Source organism: Macaca nemestrina, chromosome 4 (genome assembly GCF_043159975.1).
Source record: "Macaca nemestrina isolate mMacNem1 chromosome 4, mMacNem.hap1, whole genome shotgun sequence".
Taxonomy (NCBI): domain Eukaryota; kingdom Metazoa; phylum Chordata; class Mammalia; order Primates; family Cercopithecidae; genus Macaca; species Macaca nemestrina.
In genome coordinates this window covers 7,799,513-7,814,600 of record NC_092128.1, presented here as the reverse complement: position 1 = coordinate 7,814,600, position 15,088 = coordinate 7,799,513, and the positions used below count along the sequence as shown (strand labels likewise).

The following is a 15,088-nucleotide window of genomic DNA, read 5'->3' as shown; positions in this document are numbered from 1 at the left end:
TTATTTTTTTTGTCATTGAGTTGTAGGAGTTCCTTATATATTTTGTTATTAACCCTTTATCGGATGTATGGCTTACAAATATTTTCTTGTATTGTATCGTTGCCTCTTCACTCTGTTGGTTGCGTCCTCTGATGTGCAGAAGCTTTTTCGTTTGTTGTAATCCCATTTGTATATTTTTGCTCTTGTGGTTGTGCTTTTGGTGTCATATCCAAGAAATCATTGCCAAGACCAAGGTCAAGGAGCTTTTTCCTTATGTTTTCTTCTAAGAGTTCTGGGGGATGAATTAGTGATAGAACACGAATGGAACACCAAGCAAATGAAAAAGTGATTGGTGAGGTCATCTAGGGATAGGGGCTTTTCAGGTGAAGAGGAGCACATGGCAGTTGATGATGTTGGCCACAAACATTGGAATCTGAAGTAGAAGGAAGGGAGGGAAGCCAGCGAGTGTTCAGAGAAGGAGGGGTTGTGGGTTGGCTGTCTCCTTTGGGACTTGAGCAAGGGGGCTGGAGAAGGAGCAGTTTGCCCTCAAGATCAGCGCGTTCTTTCCTGCGATGATCACACACTTGAAATTAACGGTGGACAGGCAGGGGTGCGAGGCTGCCACCCTGCCTGTCATTTCACTTTCCAACAACATGTGCTCCCCGGATCCTCAGACGATCATTTAATTTCACAAACAGAGGAAGGAGCATTTGTTCTCTAAGATACTTTGCAAACAAGAGAAGAAAGTGCACCCTGTTTTCTTTTTTAAAAAGTGTTTACACTTCCTAAAAAACACTGTATTTTTTAAAAAAAGCATTTGGGTCAACTAATTTATAGCATAAATAGGACTTTATGGGGGGAAGTATTATGAACACATCAAAAGTATTCATCACTATATGTTGTGCTAAGATGCCTGAAATCTATGATATGATTACTTTAAGTGAGTTTCCTTTCAATGCGCTAATAATAGTAGCATGCCCTATTTCTAATGAATGCATTTTAAAGTACCAGGAAATGAATCTCTGTTGCCATTTGAAAAATCTCAAGTGTCTGTTTTTAACTCTCAGCCATATCAGATACATTTTAATTTTAATATGTCTCAATTAAGATACAGTTACTTTGAAAGGAAAGAAAATGGTTTACTTTTCTAAAAAAATTTTATAATCATTTGGGAACAACTTTTTATTATGGAACATTTCAAACACATAGTCAGCACTTAACTCTGTCACACTAATCAATGCCTGGCCAATCTTGTTACATCTGTCCCCCAGGCCATTCTCCCACCTCTATTCCTCTGAATGATTCTAAAGCAAATCCCAAACATTATATTAGTTCATGGATAAATGTTGCAGTGTATGTCTCTAGCAGATGAGAACTTTTTTTTTTTTTTTTTTGAGACAGGGTCTCACTCTGTTGCTCAGGCTGGAGTGCAATGGCATGATCTCAGCTCACTGCAGCCTCGTCCTCCTGGGCTCAAGGGATCCTTCCACCTCAGCCTCCTGCGTAGCTGGGACTACAGGGGCATGCCACCACGCCCTGGCTAATTCTTTGATTTCTTTGTAGAGATGAGGGTTCACTGTTGTCCAGGCTGGTCTCGAACTCCTGGACTCAAGCGATCCTCCTGTCTTGTCCTTCCAAAGTACTGGGATTACAGGTGTGAGCCACTGTGTCCAGCTAAGGACTGAGGAGGGGGGACTCATGTTTTAAAAGGACAAAACCGTATCCATAATACCATTATCCTACCTAAAGAAATCCTGGAATGCCTCAGTGTTGCCAACTACTCAGTCGCTATTCAACTCTCTCAATTATGAAATCATTTTTAAAAAGGGTCTCCACATTGAATTTGGCCTATGTAGTTGCATTCATTCCCCCTGCCCCCCCACTTTGTTTTCTTACGTGTATCGGTTGAGGAATACGGGTTTTGTGGATTTTGCCCATTGTGGGCTCATTGCTTGGGTTCCTCTGTCTGCATTTCCTGTACACGAATAGTTAGACCTAAGTGGCTTGATCTGATTCAAGTTTGATTTTTTTTTTTTTTTTTTGTAAGAAGACAGGATAGGTTTGACCACTGTTTGATCTGAGGTCTTTCTTTCTTCCTTTAAAAACATTAAATAGAAGGCATACGGGAGGAATCTGCTGTGGGAAAGCAGCGCAGACCGATGCTGTTGCATCGCATCTCCCAGGAGCAAGGCCACATCCAGCTTGGGGAGTGGCAGTGAACATCTCTGTTGATTGTGTCCTTGGCTGTGCAGAAGAAGCTCTGTATTTTGATGCAGTCCACTTGTCTACTTTTGCTTTTGCTGCTTGTCCATCTGTTTTATTTACATGATCTCACTGAACATAAGTGTTTTTATGTGCCAAGTGTTTTACTTACATTATTTCACTTAAGCCTCCCAAATGCCTTCACAAGAAGATGCTGTTATTCCCATTTTACAGATCTGGAAATTGAGATCCAGAGAAGTGAAGAACCAGTTTCAAGGCTACAGGTATAGAGGGGGAGGATCAGGAGCAGCCCGTGCTCATCATGGCGACTGCACATCCACTGACCTCTAGGATGCACCTAGAGATTGGCTGCCCCCCGCTTTAGCAGTCAGCCCAAAGGGCAAACATAAGAAATGTTTCGGGAGGGAACAAGGGCCTCTGTCCTTTCCTGTCCTGTTGCTCTTTTAGCTTGACTTGCATCCCCTTGTCTTCTTGATGAAGCATTTAAGATGGACACACTCAAAGTGACACATTCTGCTCCCAACTAGGAATCTCTTACCTCCCTCAGGGTTCCCTCTGGGAGGAGACGGACTCCTAAGTTGCTGCCTTGGGTGCCCTTTGTGCTTCCTAGGTCTAGTCTCTCTGTTATTAAGATTGAGGCTTTGATCTCACCTAATGGTGAAAAAGGGTAAAAATGTCAAAACTCGTATTGCAGAAAAAAAAAAATCAGTAAAATAGGGTGCAAAGAGAGGCATTTGTATTAACTTCCTGGGGCTGCCATAGCAAAGTGTCACAAACTGGCTAGCTTAAAACAAGGGACATATATTCTCTTACAGTTTTGGAGGCCAGAAGCTGAAATCAAAGTGTTGCAGGGCCACGCTCCCTCTGAAGGCTCTAGGGAGAATCTGTTCCACGCTTCCTTAGCTTTCGGGGTTATGCCAATCCTTGGTGTTCCTCAGTTTGTGCATGTGTCACTCCAACCTCTGCCTGCAATGTCACATGCTGTTCTCTTTGTGGATCTGCTGTGATTCAATGTGCCCCCTAAAGTTCATGAGTCAGAAGCCTAATCCCCAGTGTAACAGCACTGAGAGGTAGGACATTTAAGGGGAAGAATGGAACGGATTAATGTCTTTATGGTGATAGTGGGTTTGTTATAAAAGCAAGTTTGGGGCAGGTGTAGTGGCTCAGGCCTATAATCCTAGCACTCTGGGGGGCCGAGGTGGGTGAATCACCTGAGGTCAGGAGTTCGAGACCAGCCTGGCCAACATGGCAAAATGCTGTCCCTACTAAAAATACAAAAAAATTAGCTGGGGGTGATGGTAGGCACCTATAATCCCAGCTACTCAGGAGGCTGAGGCAGGAGAATTTCTTGAACCCGGGAGGCGGATGTTGCAGTGAGCCAAGATCACGCCACTGTACTCCAGCCTGGGCGACAGAGTCAGACTCCATCTCAAAAAAAAAGCAAGTGTGGGCTCCCTCTTGCCTTGTGATGCCATTGGCCATGCTGTGACTCAGCAAGAAGGCCCTCACCAGATATCGCCCCTTGATTTTGGACTTCCCAGCCTGTAGAACCATGAGCCAAATAAACTTCTCTTGTTTATAAATGACACACTCTGTGGTTTTCTGTTATAGCAGAACAGAATGGACTAAAATAGCATCTGTGTCCAAATTGCCCTCTTTTTATAAGGACATTGGTCATAGTGGATTAAAGCCCACCCTAACGGCTTCATCTTAACTTATTTACAAAGACACAATTTCCAATAAGGTCACATGCGTAAGTAACCAGGGGTGACAGTGACATTATATATTTTGGGAGGGACACAGTTTAGCTCACAGCAGCCATTTGGAACTGGGATTAAGAGCACAGGCTATGGCCAGGTGCAGTAGCTCACGCCTGTAGTCCCAGCACTTTGGGAGGCCAAGGCGGGAGGATTGCTTGAGCCCAGGAATTTGAGACCAGCTTGGGCAACATAGGGAGACCACATCTCTACAAAGAAGAAAAAAAACCACACATTAAATTAGCTGGGCATGGTGGCACATGCCTGTAGTCCCCGCTACTCAGGAGGCTGGGCTGGGAGGATCGCTTAAGCCCAGGAGGTCAAGTCTGCAGTGAGCTGTGACTCCACCAGTGTACTCCAGCCTGGGTGACAGCGAGCTTGTTTCCAAAAAAAAACACAAAAAACATAAACACACACACACTCACACACACACAAACCAACCAAAAAACGAGCAATAGGATTTGGTATTAGACTGTTTCAAAGGCCTCAAATTTGGCATGGTATGATCTTTGCCAAATTAGTTAACATTTCTGGGATAATAAAGACTACCTCAGGTTATTGTGTGAAGATTTAAAAAGATTATGTGTAGAAAGCACGTGGCTGAGTGCCTGGCAGGAAGAAGCACTTGGTGGCTGGCAGGTCTCCTCCCCTTATTTTTCTTTGCATTATTGTTATTGGCAGTTTAGTAGTAATTATTAACAGTCTGTGGTCTAAGCAGGCCTCATCATGAGGGTGAGGTTTCAGCAGGACTTGAAGGAGGCAGGGGAGCTGGCCCAGCTGGTATCTGGAGAAAATATTCCAGGGAGAGGAAACAGCTGTAGCAAAGCTTCCAGATCCTTCTTACATTGCTCTGCTTTATAATATTTTTTTCTTTTTCCTTTCTTCCCCCACACTAGAATGCAAGCCCCCGAGCATGAGTTTACTGCCTCCTAGATGAGTCCTAAGCCCCCAGAACAGTGCCTGGTGTGGAGCAGGGCACTCTGTGGGCACAGTGTAATAGTTGTTAAAGAAATCAGTATTGGAGCCCAGAGGGATTGGGGATGAAACATCTCTTTTGTGTCTTTTTTTTTTTTTGAGACAGAGTCTCACTCTGTCGCCCAGGCTGGAGTGCAGTGGTGCAATCTCGGCTCGCTGCAAGCTCTGCCTCCTGGGTTCACGCCATTCTCCTGCCTCAGCCTCCTGAGTAGCTGGGACTACAGGCATCTGCCATTACACCCGGCTAATTTTTTTGTAGTTTTAGTAGAGACGGGGTTTCACCATATTAGCCAGGATGGTCTCGATCTCCTGACCTCGTGATCCACCTGCCTCGGCCTCCCAAAGTGCTGGGATTACAGGCGTGAGCCACCACGCCCGGCCTCTTTTGTGAAGTTCTAAAAAGTCATGAGATGATGTGGACTGTGAGCCTCATGAGAGCCCCCTCATTGCAGGCCAGTTTGTTGGTGCCTGTTTTTGAGAGACTCCTCCAAACCAGGGGTACCACCTCCCCCTCTTTCCACTGGACACTTCTGATTAGAACTTATTCCAGGGGCTGGTCCTAAAGCAGTATTTTTAAATTAAATTAAATTATGTATTTATTTAAAGACAGAGTCTTGCTCTGTAATCCAGGCTGGAGTGCAGTGGCAAGATCTCGACTCACTGCAACCTCCGCCTCCCAGGTTCAAATGATTCTCCTGCATCAGCCTCAGCCTCCCTAGTAGCTGGGATTACAGGTGTGTGCCACCACACCTGGCTAACTCCTGACCTCAAATGATTGCCTGCCTCAGCCTCCCAAAGTGTTGGAATTACAGGCGTGAGCCACTGCGACCGGCCTACTGTTTTTTTTTTTAAACAGACAGGACCTTGCTCTGTCACCCAGACTGGAGTGTAGTGGCACCGTCTCGGCTCACTGCAGCACTGATCTTCTTGGGCTCAATTGATCCTCCCACCTTAGACTCCGGTGTGGTTGGGACCACAGGCACACATCACTACACCAGTTATTTTTTAATTTTTTGTAGAGACGGGGGTCTCACTGTGTTGCCCAGGCTGGTCTTGAACTCCTAGCTTCAAGTGATCCTCCTCCCTTGGTCTCCCAAACTGCTGGGATTAGCAGTATGAGTCACAGCATCTGGCCCCTAAAATAGTACTTTAAAAAAGTTTCTGGAAATTGTTTCATCTGGCAAAAGTAAGACAAGGGCCAGAGATGGTACATGGAAATTCTCAAAACATCATGGAATCGCAGGTTTGGATTTCAAGAGGCTCAGGAATGAGCCCATCAGATGTCTCCCTCCGTGCAGGTGAGGCGCAGTCTTTTGTACTTCTGGCTCCTGGAGCCGGCCTTGCTTTTCTTTCTGAGCAGGCACTGGGACACTTTGCTCCCTTCTCCTAAAAGGCAAGGGGGGCTCCCTCCACACACGGCTACATCGTGTTCTTTGTGCACGGTTGGTCTGTGCACTTGGCCACCTCTGGATTTGTCTGTAACGCTGCAGATTATGTGGCATCTCTCTAACTTTATCAAGTCAACTGGCAATCTAGAGGGAAAAGCTTTGTGCGACGGGGACATTGCACCAGCGCCAAAATCCATGTAGATGTGCTGGCCTTCACCAGCCACTGTCCAGACTCTGAACAGACATCAGTCGAGCACCTGCCACATGCCGGATCCTTGCCAGAGCTCAGAGCATCGAGATGAACAGGTCACCCTCCTCAAAGGACTCAGGGGACCACCGTGTCAACAACTGCTACTAACATTTATATGGTCCTTTAGAGCTGCAAAGTGCTGTTGCCTATAAACAACTTGCCAGGTGAGAAAAACCAGTCTAAGCGAGGTAAGGGATTGCACAACAGCTTTCTGGCAGTGACAGCAGTGCTGGGTAGCAAACCCTCCTTTGACTCCAGACGCCAGCTGCTTTCAACCACTGCTCTCCACTGGCCAGGAGGGAGTGAGGGCAGGGAAGGGACAGTGACTTACAATAAATACAGCTGTGCGTGTGTGGCGGGTCTTGTGCGGCATAGATGGAGGGGGCCTCTGTTTGCTGGGGAGGGTCACAGCAGAAGTCGTATTTGATTCAGGCCTTGAGAGATGAACAGAATTGTTCTAGATGGAGAATCTGGAGACAGGGCGCAGGCAGGCAGGTGTGGAAGCTGGGGACCCTTCTGGAGTGCAGGGGAGTGTATCAGAGTGGGCAGAGGCCAGTGAGGGCCTCCATCTCCCAGCTCAGTAGATAAGGCTGGATTCTCCAGGCAGTCAGGGTTTCCCAGCACTGAAGTGATTCAATTTTGGTTTAAAAATGCAGCCAGGCATAGTGGCCATAATTTGGAAGGGACACCTCTTAGGGCTTACAACTCAAATGCATTCAAAGTTGTTGGAAATGCTGCCCTCTTAGAGGTCTTTTCAAAGGGGTGGGGAGGAGGATTTAAAAATGCACAGAAAACGAGGAGGTTCCTAGCTTTTCTGCTTTGTGTGTGGAGGAGCAGAGGTGAAGGAGGCTGTGTTGGAAACAGGAGTGAGGTGCCCGGCGGCAGGGCTGTAGACAGAGGTGAGGGCTCCTCCCCTGCCACCCTCTCCCCTTGCCTGGCGGGTGAGTGAGGCCCCTGGGGGAGCATCGCTTCCGTGTCTCCTCTGTTCTCTGTAGCTCAGACAAGTCGGCCACAAGCGCAGGGCTGGCTCTGGCCGCTTCTTCCCCAGTGGCCCAAAGGGCACAGGTGAGGAGAGGGACAGCAGGAAAGGAAGGAAGCTGCTCGGAGTGCGGCATCAGCCCGGCTGAGAGCCCGCCGCTGTGTGCCAGGGACAGCTCCCATCCAAAGCCTTTCGCCCTCCAATGCCTGCCAGGCCCAGGCGGTGGCTTGAATGAGCGAGCTAGGGGGCCCAGGTGTGGGCAGAGGAGCAGGGCCTGGCCCATCGCAGCCCCCTCTCTCCACCCTGAGTTGTGACAACCGAAGATGTTTCCACATTGCCAAATGCCCCCCTGACCAGAATCTCCCCTGACCGTGAGGACTGTCTGCTTCCCTGAGTTTAGAAGACTAAACCCTCCTAAGAAATGTCCTAAGAAATTCTATCAGTTCAATACATTTACATTATAAACTCTTCTTAGAGATTAGAATGCGAAACAGAACCAACATCCTTGATTTGTGACATGCACCTGCCCTTATCCACCCTTATCCACAATCCTCTCAAGTGCTCTCAGCTCCGCCTCAGGGCGGGGGTGGGACAGCACAGGGAGCCAGCGCCCACGGGGTCCCTGCGAGCCTCACCATGACAAGGTCAGGGCAGACACCTGGGGGTCAGCCAGCAAGGGTTTCTCTATCTAGAACTACTTAAAACGTATTCCCTTCAAATCTCTCCTTCAATACATATTTACCAATGTGTTGCCTTTAACTAGGCTTGGCCTCTTTCAGGGCCACTTTCCCTCATTCCTACAAAGGCACCGAGCAGGAGCAGCAAGCTCACCACAGCCAGGTCTTCCCCATTTGCGAGGAACAAATGCCAGCCCTTCGTTGGAAGAGGGTACAGGCCTTTCTTAGTTGTAGTCTGACAACAGGAAGAGAATTCTTCAAGGCCAAGCCCCAGCAAGAGGCCTGTGGTGAGCCATGCTGTGCCTGGTGCCTCTGCACCACTCAGGAGCCCGGAACAAGCTCGCTTGAGGGAGACCAAGCTCTGCTGAACAAGCCTTGCGGGAATAGGAATCGCAAGGACCTATGTGGCCCAAAACCCTTTTCTAAAGCAAAACCATGCCATGTCACCTACACATCTAGATATATGCCACATCATCTATGTAACTATACACGTAGTTACCTACAGTCATGTGTTGCTTACCCATGGAAATGCACTGAGAAATGTGTTGTTAGGTGATTTCATTTTTTTTTAGACGAAGTCTAGCTTGGTCGCCCAGGCTGGAGTGCAGTGATGCGATCTTAGCTCATTGCAACCTCCGCCTCCCATGTTCAAGTGATTCTCCTGCCTCAGCCTCCCAAGTAGCTGGGATTACAGGTGCCCGCCACCACGCCTGGCTAATTTTTGTATTTTTAGTAGAGACGGGGTTTCACCATGTTGGCCAGGCTGGTCTCAAATTCCTGACCTCAGGTGATCCACCTGCCTCGGCCTCCCAAAGTGCTGGGATTACGGGCGTGAGCCACTGCGCCCGGCCTAGGTGATTTCATCTTTGTGTGAACATCATGGAGTGTACTTGCACAAACCTAGATGGTGCAGCCCACTACACGCCTGGGTTATGTGGTATGGCCTATGGCTCCCAGGCTACCAAACTGTACAGCATGTTACTGTAGACAATTGTAACACAATGGTATTTGTGCATCTAAACATAGAAAAGGTACAGTAAAAAGATGGTATTTTAATCTTGTGGGGCCACTGTAGCATATGCAGTCTGTCCGACTGAAGCATCTGTACACGGCCATGACTGTACCTGTGTATGTGCCACATCACCTGTATGTAGATACGTAGTCTGCACACACACTCATGTGTTGGGCACACAAACAAGGAACAGATTGATAAATTCTTTGAGTTTCAAAATTGTGTTGTTTTGGCAACTTTGTGACTTTTTCCTTTCTCCCAAATATTACCATTAGCTTAAATCACAACCACTATTGTTTCTATGGGGAAAACATACACATTTGCTGTCTCTCTCATATTTGGCCTACTAGGAAATGAAAAAACTGACAACTTAGCACACATGCAAAAAACCTGTGTGGCAATTTTAAATTAAACATATTCATACTCGGCTGGGTGCGGTGGCTCATGTCTGTAATCCCAGCACTCTGGGAGGCTGAGACGGGTGGATCGCCTGAAGTCAGAAGTTTGAGATCAGCCTGGACAACATGGTGAAACCCCATTTCTACTAAAAATACAATTAAAAAAAAAATTAGCTGGGCGTGGTGGTACACACCTGTGATCCCAGCTACTTGGGAGGCTAAGGCAGGAGAATCGCTTGAACCCGGGAGGCAGAGGTTGCAGTGAGCCAAGATCGTGCCACTGCACTCCATCCAGCCTGGGCAACAGGGCAAGACTCTGTCTCAAAAAAATAAAATAAAATAAAATAAAATAAAATAATAATATATTCACACTTAACAGTGGAGACAGATAGTTTACGAATTAAACCCTGACTCTTTTTCCTGATAACGGAAAAGAGATGAAATTCACGTACTTCTTTATTTGGGGAGAAATAGCTAAGTGGAAAACTGCACGTAGAATTTTAATTGATAGGTGCTGAAATACAAGGCATTTTAAATAACTTCTTTAACAAAATGGTAGATAGTAGGATTTATTTTAATTTTTCAATCTGAAAAAAAAACCCAAAAACAAAAAAAACCCAAACTATCCTCATATATATATATACAGTGTCAACATTTTCAGAGCACTTACATTAGGAAACATTGTTTCTCTTCAACTGTATGACAATACTGTATATGCCACAATAAAATTTACAAACACAATTGCATCGGCAGTCATACAAACATCATGATTTTACATTTTAATACACAAGAAAAAAAATAGACATCTTCCCGGCACTTGGCTCCCGCCTGACGGCAACGTCTCCTACACGTTTTGAGAGACCTCAGCTTTGAAAACCCAGCAGCGGCTGTTTCAGAAGTCATGTCCTTTCCAGATCCAAACTTAAATAATGAGAAATCTGCCATTTCAAAATAACTGAGAGTTTATTCATGGGTGTGGTGAAGTTTACCTCACCAAAAGATGTGTAAAAAAAATGGCATGAAAGTAAAACTAAATAAAGCTGTTGTAAAGCAGCCTCGTTGACACGGTAGCCCGGAACGAAACACTTACGTGTAAAAGTGTCATTACAGTTTTAAAGTCATTCGTTATATTCAAATGACAACTTTTTGACAAATCTAATGAAAACAAACTGATTTGGTAAAAGGTTCAAAGACTTCCACATTCAAGCTCGGTGTGGCTTCGCACGCGTGCGCCCCGGCTGCGGAGGTGACATATTGCTGTATTCGGACATAAGGCACTGTGATCTGAACATGCCGTGCACTCACCTTATGTCGCATCACCTGTTCCATACCAGTGAACTCTTTGAAATGAAAAATAATGAAAACTTCAGGACACAGTGCACTTTAATGACATACAGCATTTAAAATCCGTCAGACAAAGGTCTGAAAACAGTCTTTTAATGCAAGCCTGAATCTTCAAGCACATAAAATCTTTCTTTTTTAAGCTTAATTCCAACATCACTGGAAGAAATACCCATCATTAAACCCTGATATACATTCTTAACCACTTGCAGCCAGTGTTCATGAGGCAAAACGTGACCCAGAAACTTTGTTCAAGTTCTCCTCCTAGGGCGTCTACATTCACGGCGGTCACTCTGTTTCCGTCTCCTTTTGTTTGGCACCTGTCAGTGGATGGAAGACGAAAGTTTCAAAGCTCATGGTAACAGCAGGGTTCTCTCCCCCAGGGGTTTCTACCTGTGCCTGGCAGTGCCTTAGGAGGATGATCCAGAGGCTTCGGAGGAGGGCAACGTGGGAAGGAGCAAGTGGCCCAAGCTCCCATCTCCCACCCAATCGTTCCTGCAGCTTGGATCCATGTAACATCTTGTTATTCTAAATATGTTAGATTTAATTTGGAAAAAAAAGAGTTCCACTCCTAAAAAAATTTACTAAGAAATATGTAGGTATGTTTTAGTGAAGGTGTGAAGTATTTCAGTTGTGCACACTTAAAAATATGTGTTTAAAAAAGCTTAGGCCAGGCGCGGTGGCTCACACCTATAATCCCAGCACTTTGGGAGGCCAAGGCAGGCGGATCACCTGAGGTCAGGAGTTCAAGACCAGTCTGGCCAACATGGTGAAACCCTGTCTCTACTAAAAAGACAAAAATTAGCTAGGCGTAGTGGTGGGCACCTGTAATCCCAGCTACTTGAGAGGCTGAGGCAGGAGAATTGCTTGAATCTGGAGGCAGAGGTTGCAGTGAGCCGAGACCACACCATTGCACTCCAGCCTGGGTGACGAGTGAAACTCCGTCTCAAAGTAAAAAAATAAATGAAATGAAATAAAATAAAATAAATAAAATAAAATAAAATAAAAGCTTTATGGTATTCCTAAGGATAATGGCACCTAACAAGTATCTGGCTAGGACATTCCACAGTGGATTGGCAGGAGAGCTACTATTTTTCTCATCACAGGAGTTTCTCTCCTATTTTTTCACCAGATGCTAGACCCCTGAAAGACATTGGCAATCTATTAGAATATGTGGCTAAAATATTGTAGCTCCTAGCATCAGACTGCCCACGCACTGGATGCACGCACACACAGGTTCATTCAGGCAGTCTAAGTTTGACAATGAACTATTGCTAAAAACTTTCTGAAAAAGAGAAAATGTTATTGTGTTGAACCAGTATCCCTATGGGGAACGGTGGCCATTGCCTAGTGAAGAGAGTCACCCTAGTACCTTTCAATCAAGTAACAGCAGACGCTTCATCAAACTGCCTCTTACTGACTATTCCATGGACAACCACCTAACAGTGCTGGTCCTGGGCACCGCGCCTCATCGCACACACATGGCTTTCATGCACGGCTTTCAGCTTTTCTCATAGCATCCTAGGAGGGAGACTGGCCTGTATCAGCCCACTCCTTCTCCACTGAAGAAATTGAGGCTGAAGGAGGTGAACTGACTTGCTTACATTCAGATAGTGCTCGGGTGGGACGGCTGGGACTTGGCCTCACAGTGGGGGCCTCCTCGTTCACTGCTTGTAGCCGGCTGTCCCCCGCACATGGAAGCACGTCAGCGACTGTTGATCAGATGCAGGCGTCCCACTCCAAAAGTTCACGTGCAATCCAGTTATTAGTAATGTGGAATATTTTCCTCAACGAATCGTGTTGTATACGCTGCATCATAAGGAATTCCAATCCAGCTACCCCCATCTTCACGGCACAATTTCTATGGTAACATACATTCCAAATTCCAGCTGGAAATAGATTCCTCCCTGCGCCAGCACGGATGGGAGGGGCATTGCAATGACTTAGAATTTTTGAAATACCAAATCTGGATGGAAATTTGAACTCATCCAGTACAACCGTCTCATTCTTATGGTTTGAGATCTCAAGAAACAGAGAGGATGAATCACTTGACTTGTTTACTCTTTTTGTAATGTCCAAAGAGACAGCCAAGAGCTGACATTCAGCCTGACCCTGCTGGGCAGACTGTGTCCCTTGGTCCAGGGCTGGAAATGGGCTTTTTCTGAAGGTGCTAAGCTATAATACCTGTGGGGATAAATCTGCCCAAAGAGGACTTTTCCTAGTGAGCACGAATGTGCTGTGCAGTTACGCCAGCTTGGAAATTTACATGAATTTAATACGATGGTCTGGGTGAGTCGGGTTCCCTCTCTTCAGTGTTGCCTGTGAGATTCCTCCACAGCTGCACTGTTCGTTTTCAATGCTGTGTCGTATTCCATCGAATGAATGTGACACAATTTATCCATTCTTCTTTTCAAAGATATTTGGATTATTTCCAGTTTTATGACGTTGACATGCGTTTAGTTCTTAATATTTCATGATTATAAAGACTATTGTGAGATTCAGGTCTTTCAAACACTTGAAGTTTGCAAGTGACTGCAATGCACCAGGCCCCATTTCTAGAGTTTCTGATTCAGTGGATTCGGGGCGGGGCCCCAACGTGGACATTTCCTAATAAATTCCAGGTGGCGGTGATGATGCCTGGCCTGAGGACCACCTCTGAAAAATCACTGCCATACTGGAATTTCTCTTGGTGTTCTCATTTAGCGAATGAGACATGTTTGTTGCAGGTGGTGAAGATTCCTTTAGGGTAGGTATTTTTGGGTTACAGACTGTAGAAACTAGTCTTAGCTGAAATTTCTGAACTAAAGAGAAATCAATACTGTAGTACACACACCATTTAATATTTGATTCTTAGAGTTCAAAGGGCATGCTGTTTGCTCCCACATTGGGTCGATGTGGCCCTGACAAAGGCTGGGTTGTTCATATTTGACTGGGCTGGGGAGGCGCAGGGATGGGAAGAGGAGGAAGAGGGAAGGGAGGGCTGGGGTTTTAAGAACTCTGAAGCCCACCTCTTACTACTGAGTGTGTGAAATGAGAGGACGGCCAGCTCCTCTTGTCCAAAGCCCTCTCCTCCTCTCTCTGCTCCTTGCTGTCTGAGACCCTGGGGGCTTGCTCAAAGTCAATCTGTCAGAAAATGAGTTTAACCACACTCTACTTGAAAGTGAATGTAATTTCTATGCAATATTAATGAATAAAAGTTTGTGTAAGTATTCTGTTTTATCTACTAAAAAATACAAGGTTTTTATTTTATTTTTTCTCTTTAAGGAAAGATGAAGGTATCAGTAGAAGCCAATGACATTCCCTCTATGTTTCTTATGTTTCACTAGTTCTCCCACAAAGCACAACTGAAGAGGTCTTTTCAGTGGAAAAGGTTATGATGAACATGGCAATGGCTCCCAAGTCATTTAGGGGCCACTGGACCTTGATAGGATGCTCTTAACTTAGAATACATTCTATACACTTTCCTCACTCACGCAGAACACTTAAACTTCTCAACTGAAAAGAAAACGAAAACGGTTTACAAAGTAATATAGTCAAAGCCTTGATCTGTAGGTGGGTGGTGGAGAAATGATGGTTTAAATGCTGCACTTCCTGTTCTGCCCCCCACCCTTCCTAGATGCCAATGGCAAAGTCAGAAACCAGCATTTTACCTGCTGGTGTGAGGATCAGGGCTTGCAGAATATCTGACAGGGAAATAATACCCACGATACTATCTGCTTCATTTACCACCACCAGCCGATGGACCTGCCAAGAGAAAAGCAGGACACGTGAAAATTAACATTTAAAAAAGGTTTAAAATGGACATTAGGAAAAAATATCATGTCATGTTTTTATACGATAAACACATCCCTCCAGCCTGGGGAATATAGTGAGACATCATCTTTAAAAAAATGAGACAGCGGCTGGGTCTGCTGGTGCACACCTGTGGTCCCAGTTACTTGGGAGGCTGAGGTGGGAGGATTGCTTGAACCCAGGAAGTGGAGGGTGCAGTGGGCCAAGATCACACCACTGCACTCCAGCCTGGGTGACAGAGTGAAACCCTGTCTCAAAAAAAGAAAAAAGCAACACACACACACATACACACACACACACACACATCCCATAAATGA

General features: G+C 45.7%; 1 protein-coding gene across 8 annotated transcripts in view; it reads right to left on the bottom strand.

The window, feature by feature from the left end:
- Nucleotides 1–10,076: 10,076 nt before the first annotated feature.
- Nucleotides 10,077–15,088, bottom strand: part of LOC105474924 (protein kinase AMP-activated non-catalytic subunit gamma 2) — a 321,097-nt gene continuing 316,085 nt past the window's right edge. For all 8 annotated transcript variants that reach the window (XM_011729846.2, XM_011729847.2, XM_071094222.1 and 5 more), the window contains 2 exons: nucleotides 14,630–14,723; nucleotides 10,077–11,299 (listed from right to left, as the gene is read on the bottom strand). In XM_011729846.2, the coding sequence (XP_011728148.1) occupies nucleotides 11,268–11,299; nucleotides 14,630–14,723 (126 nt within the window). In that variant the 3' untranslated portion in view covers nucleotides 10,077–11,267. The remainder of the gene's footprint in view (nucleotides 11,300–14,629; nucleotides 14,724–15,088) is intronic.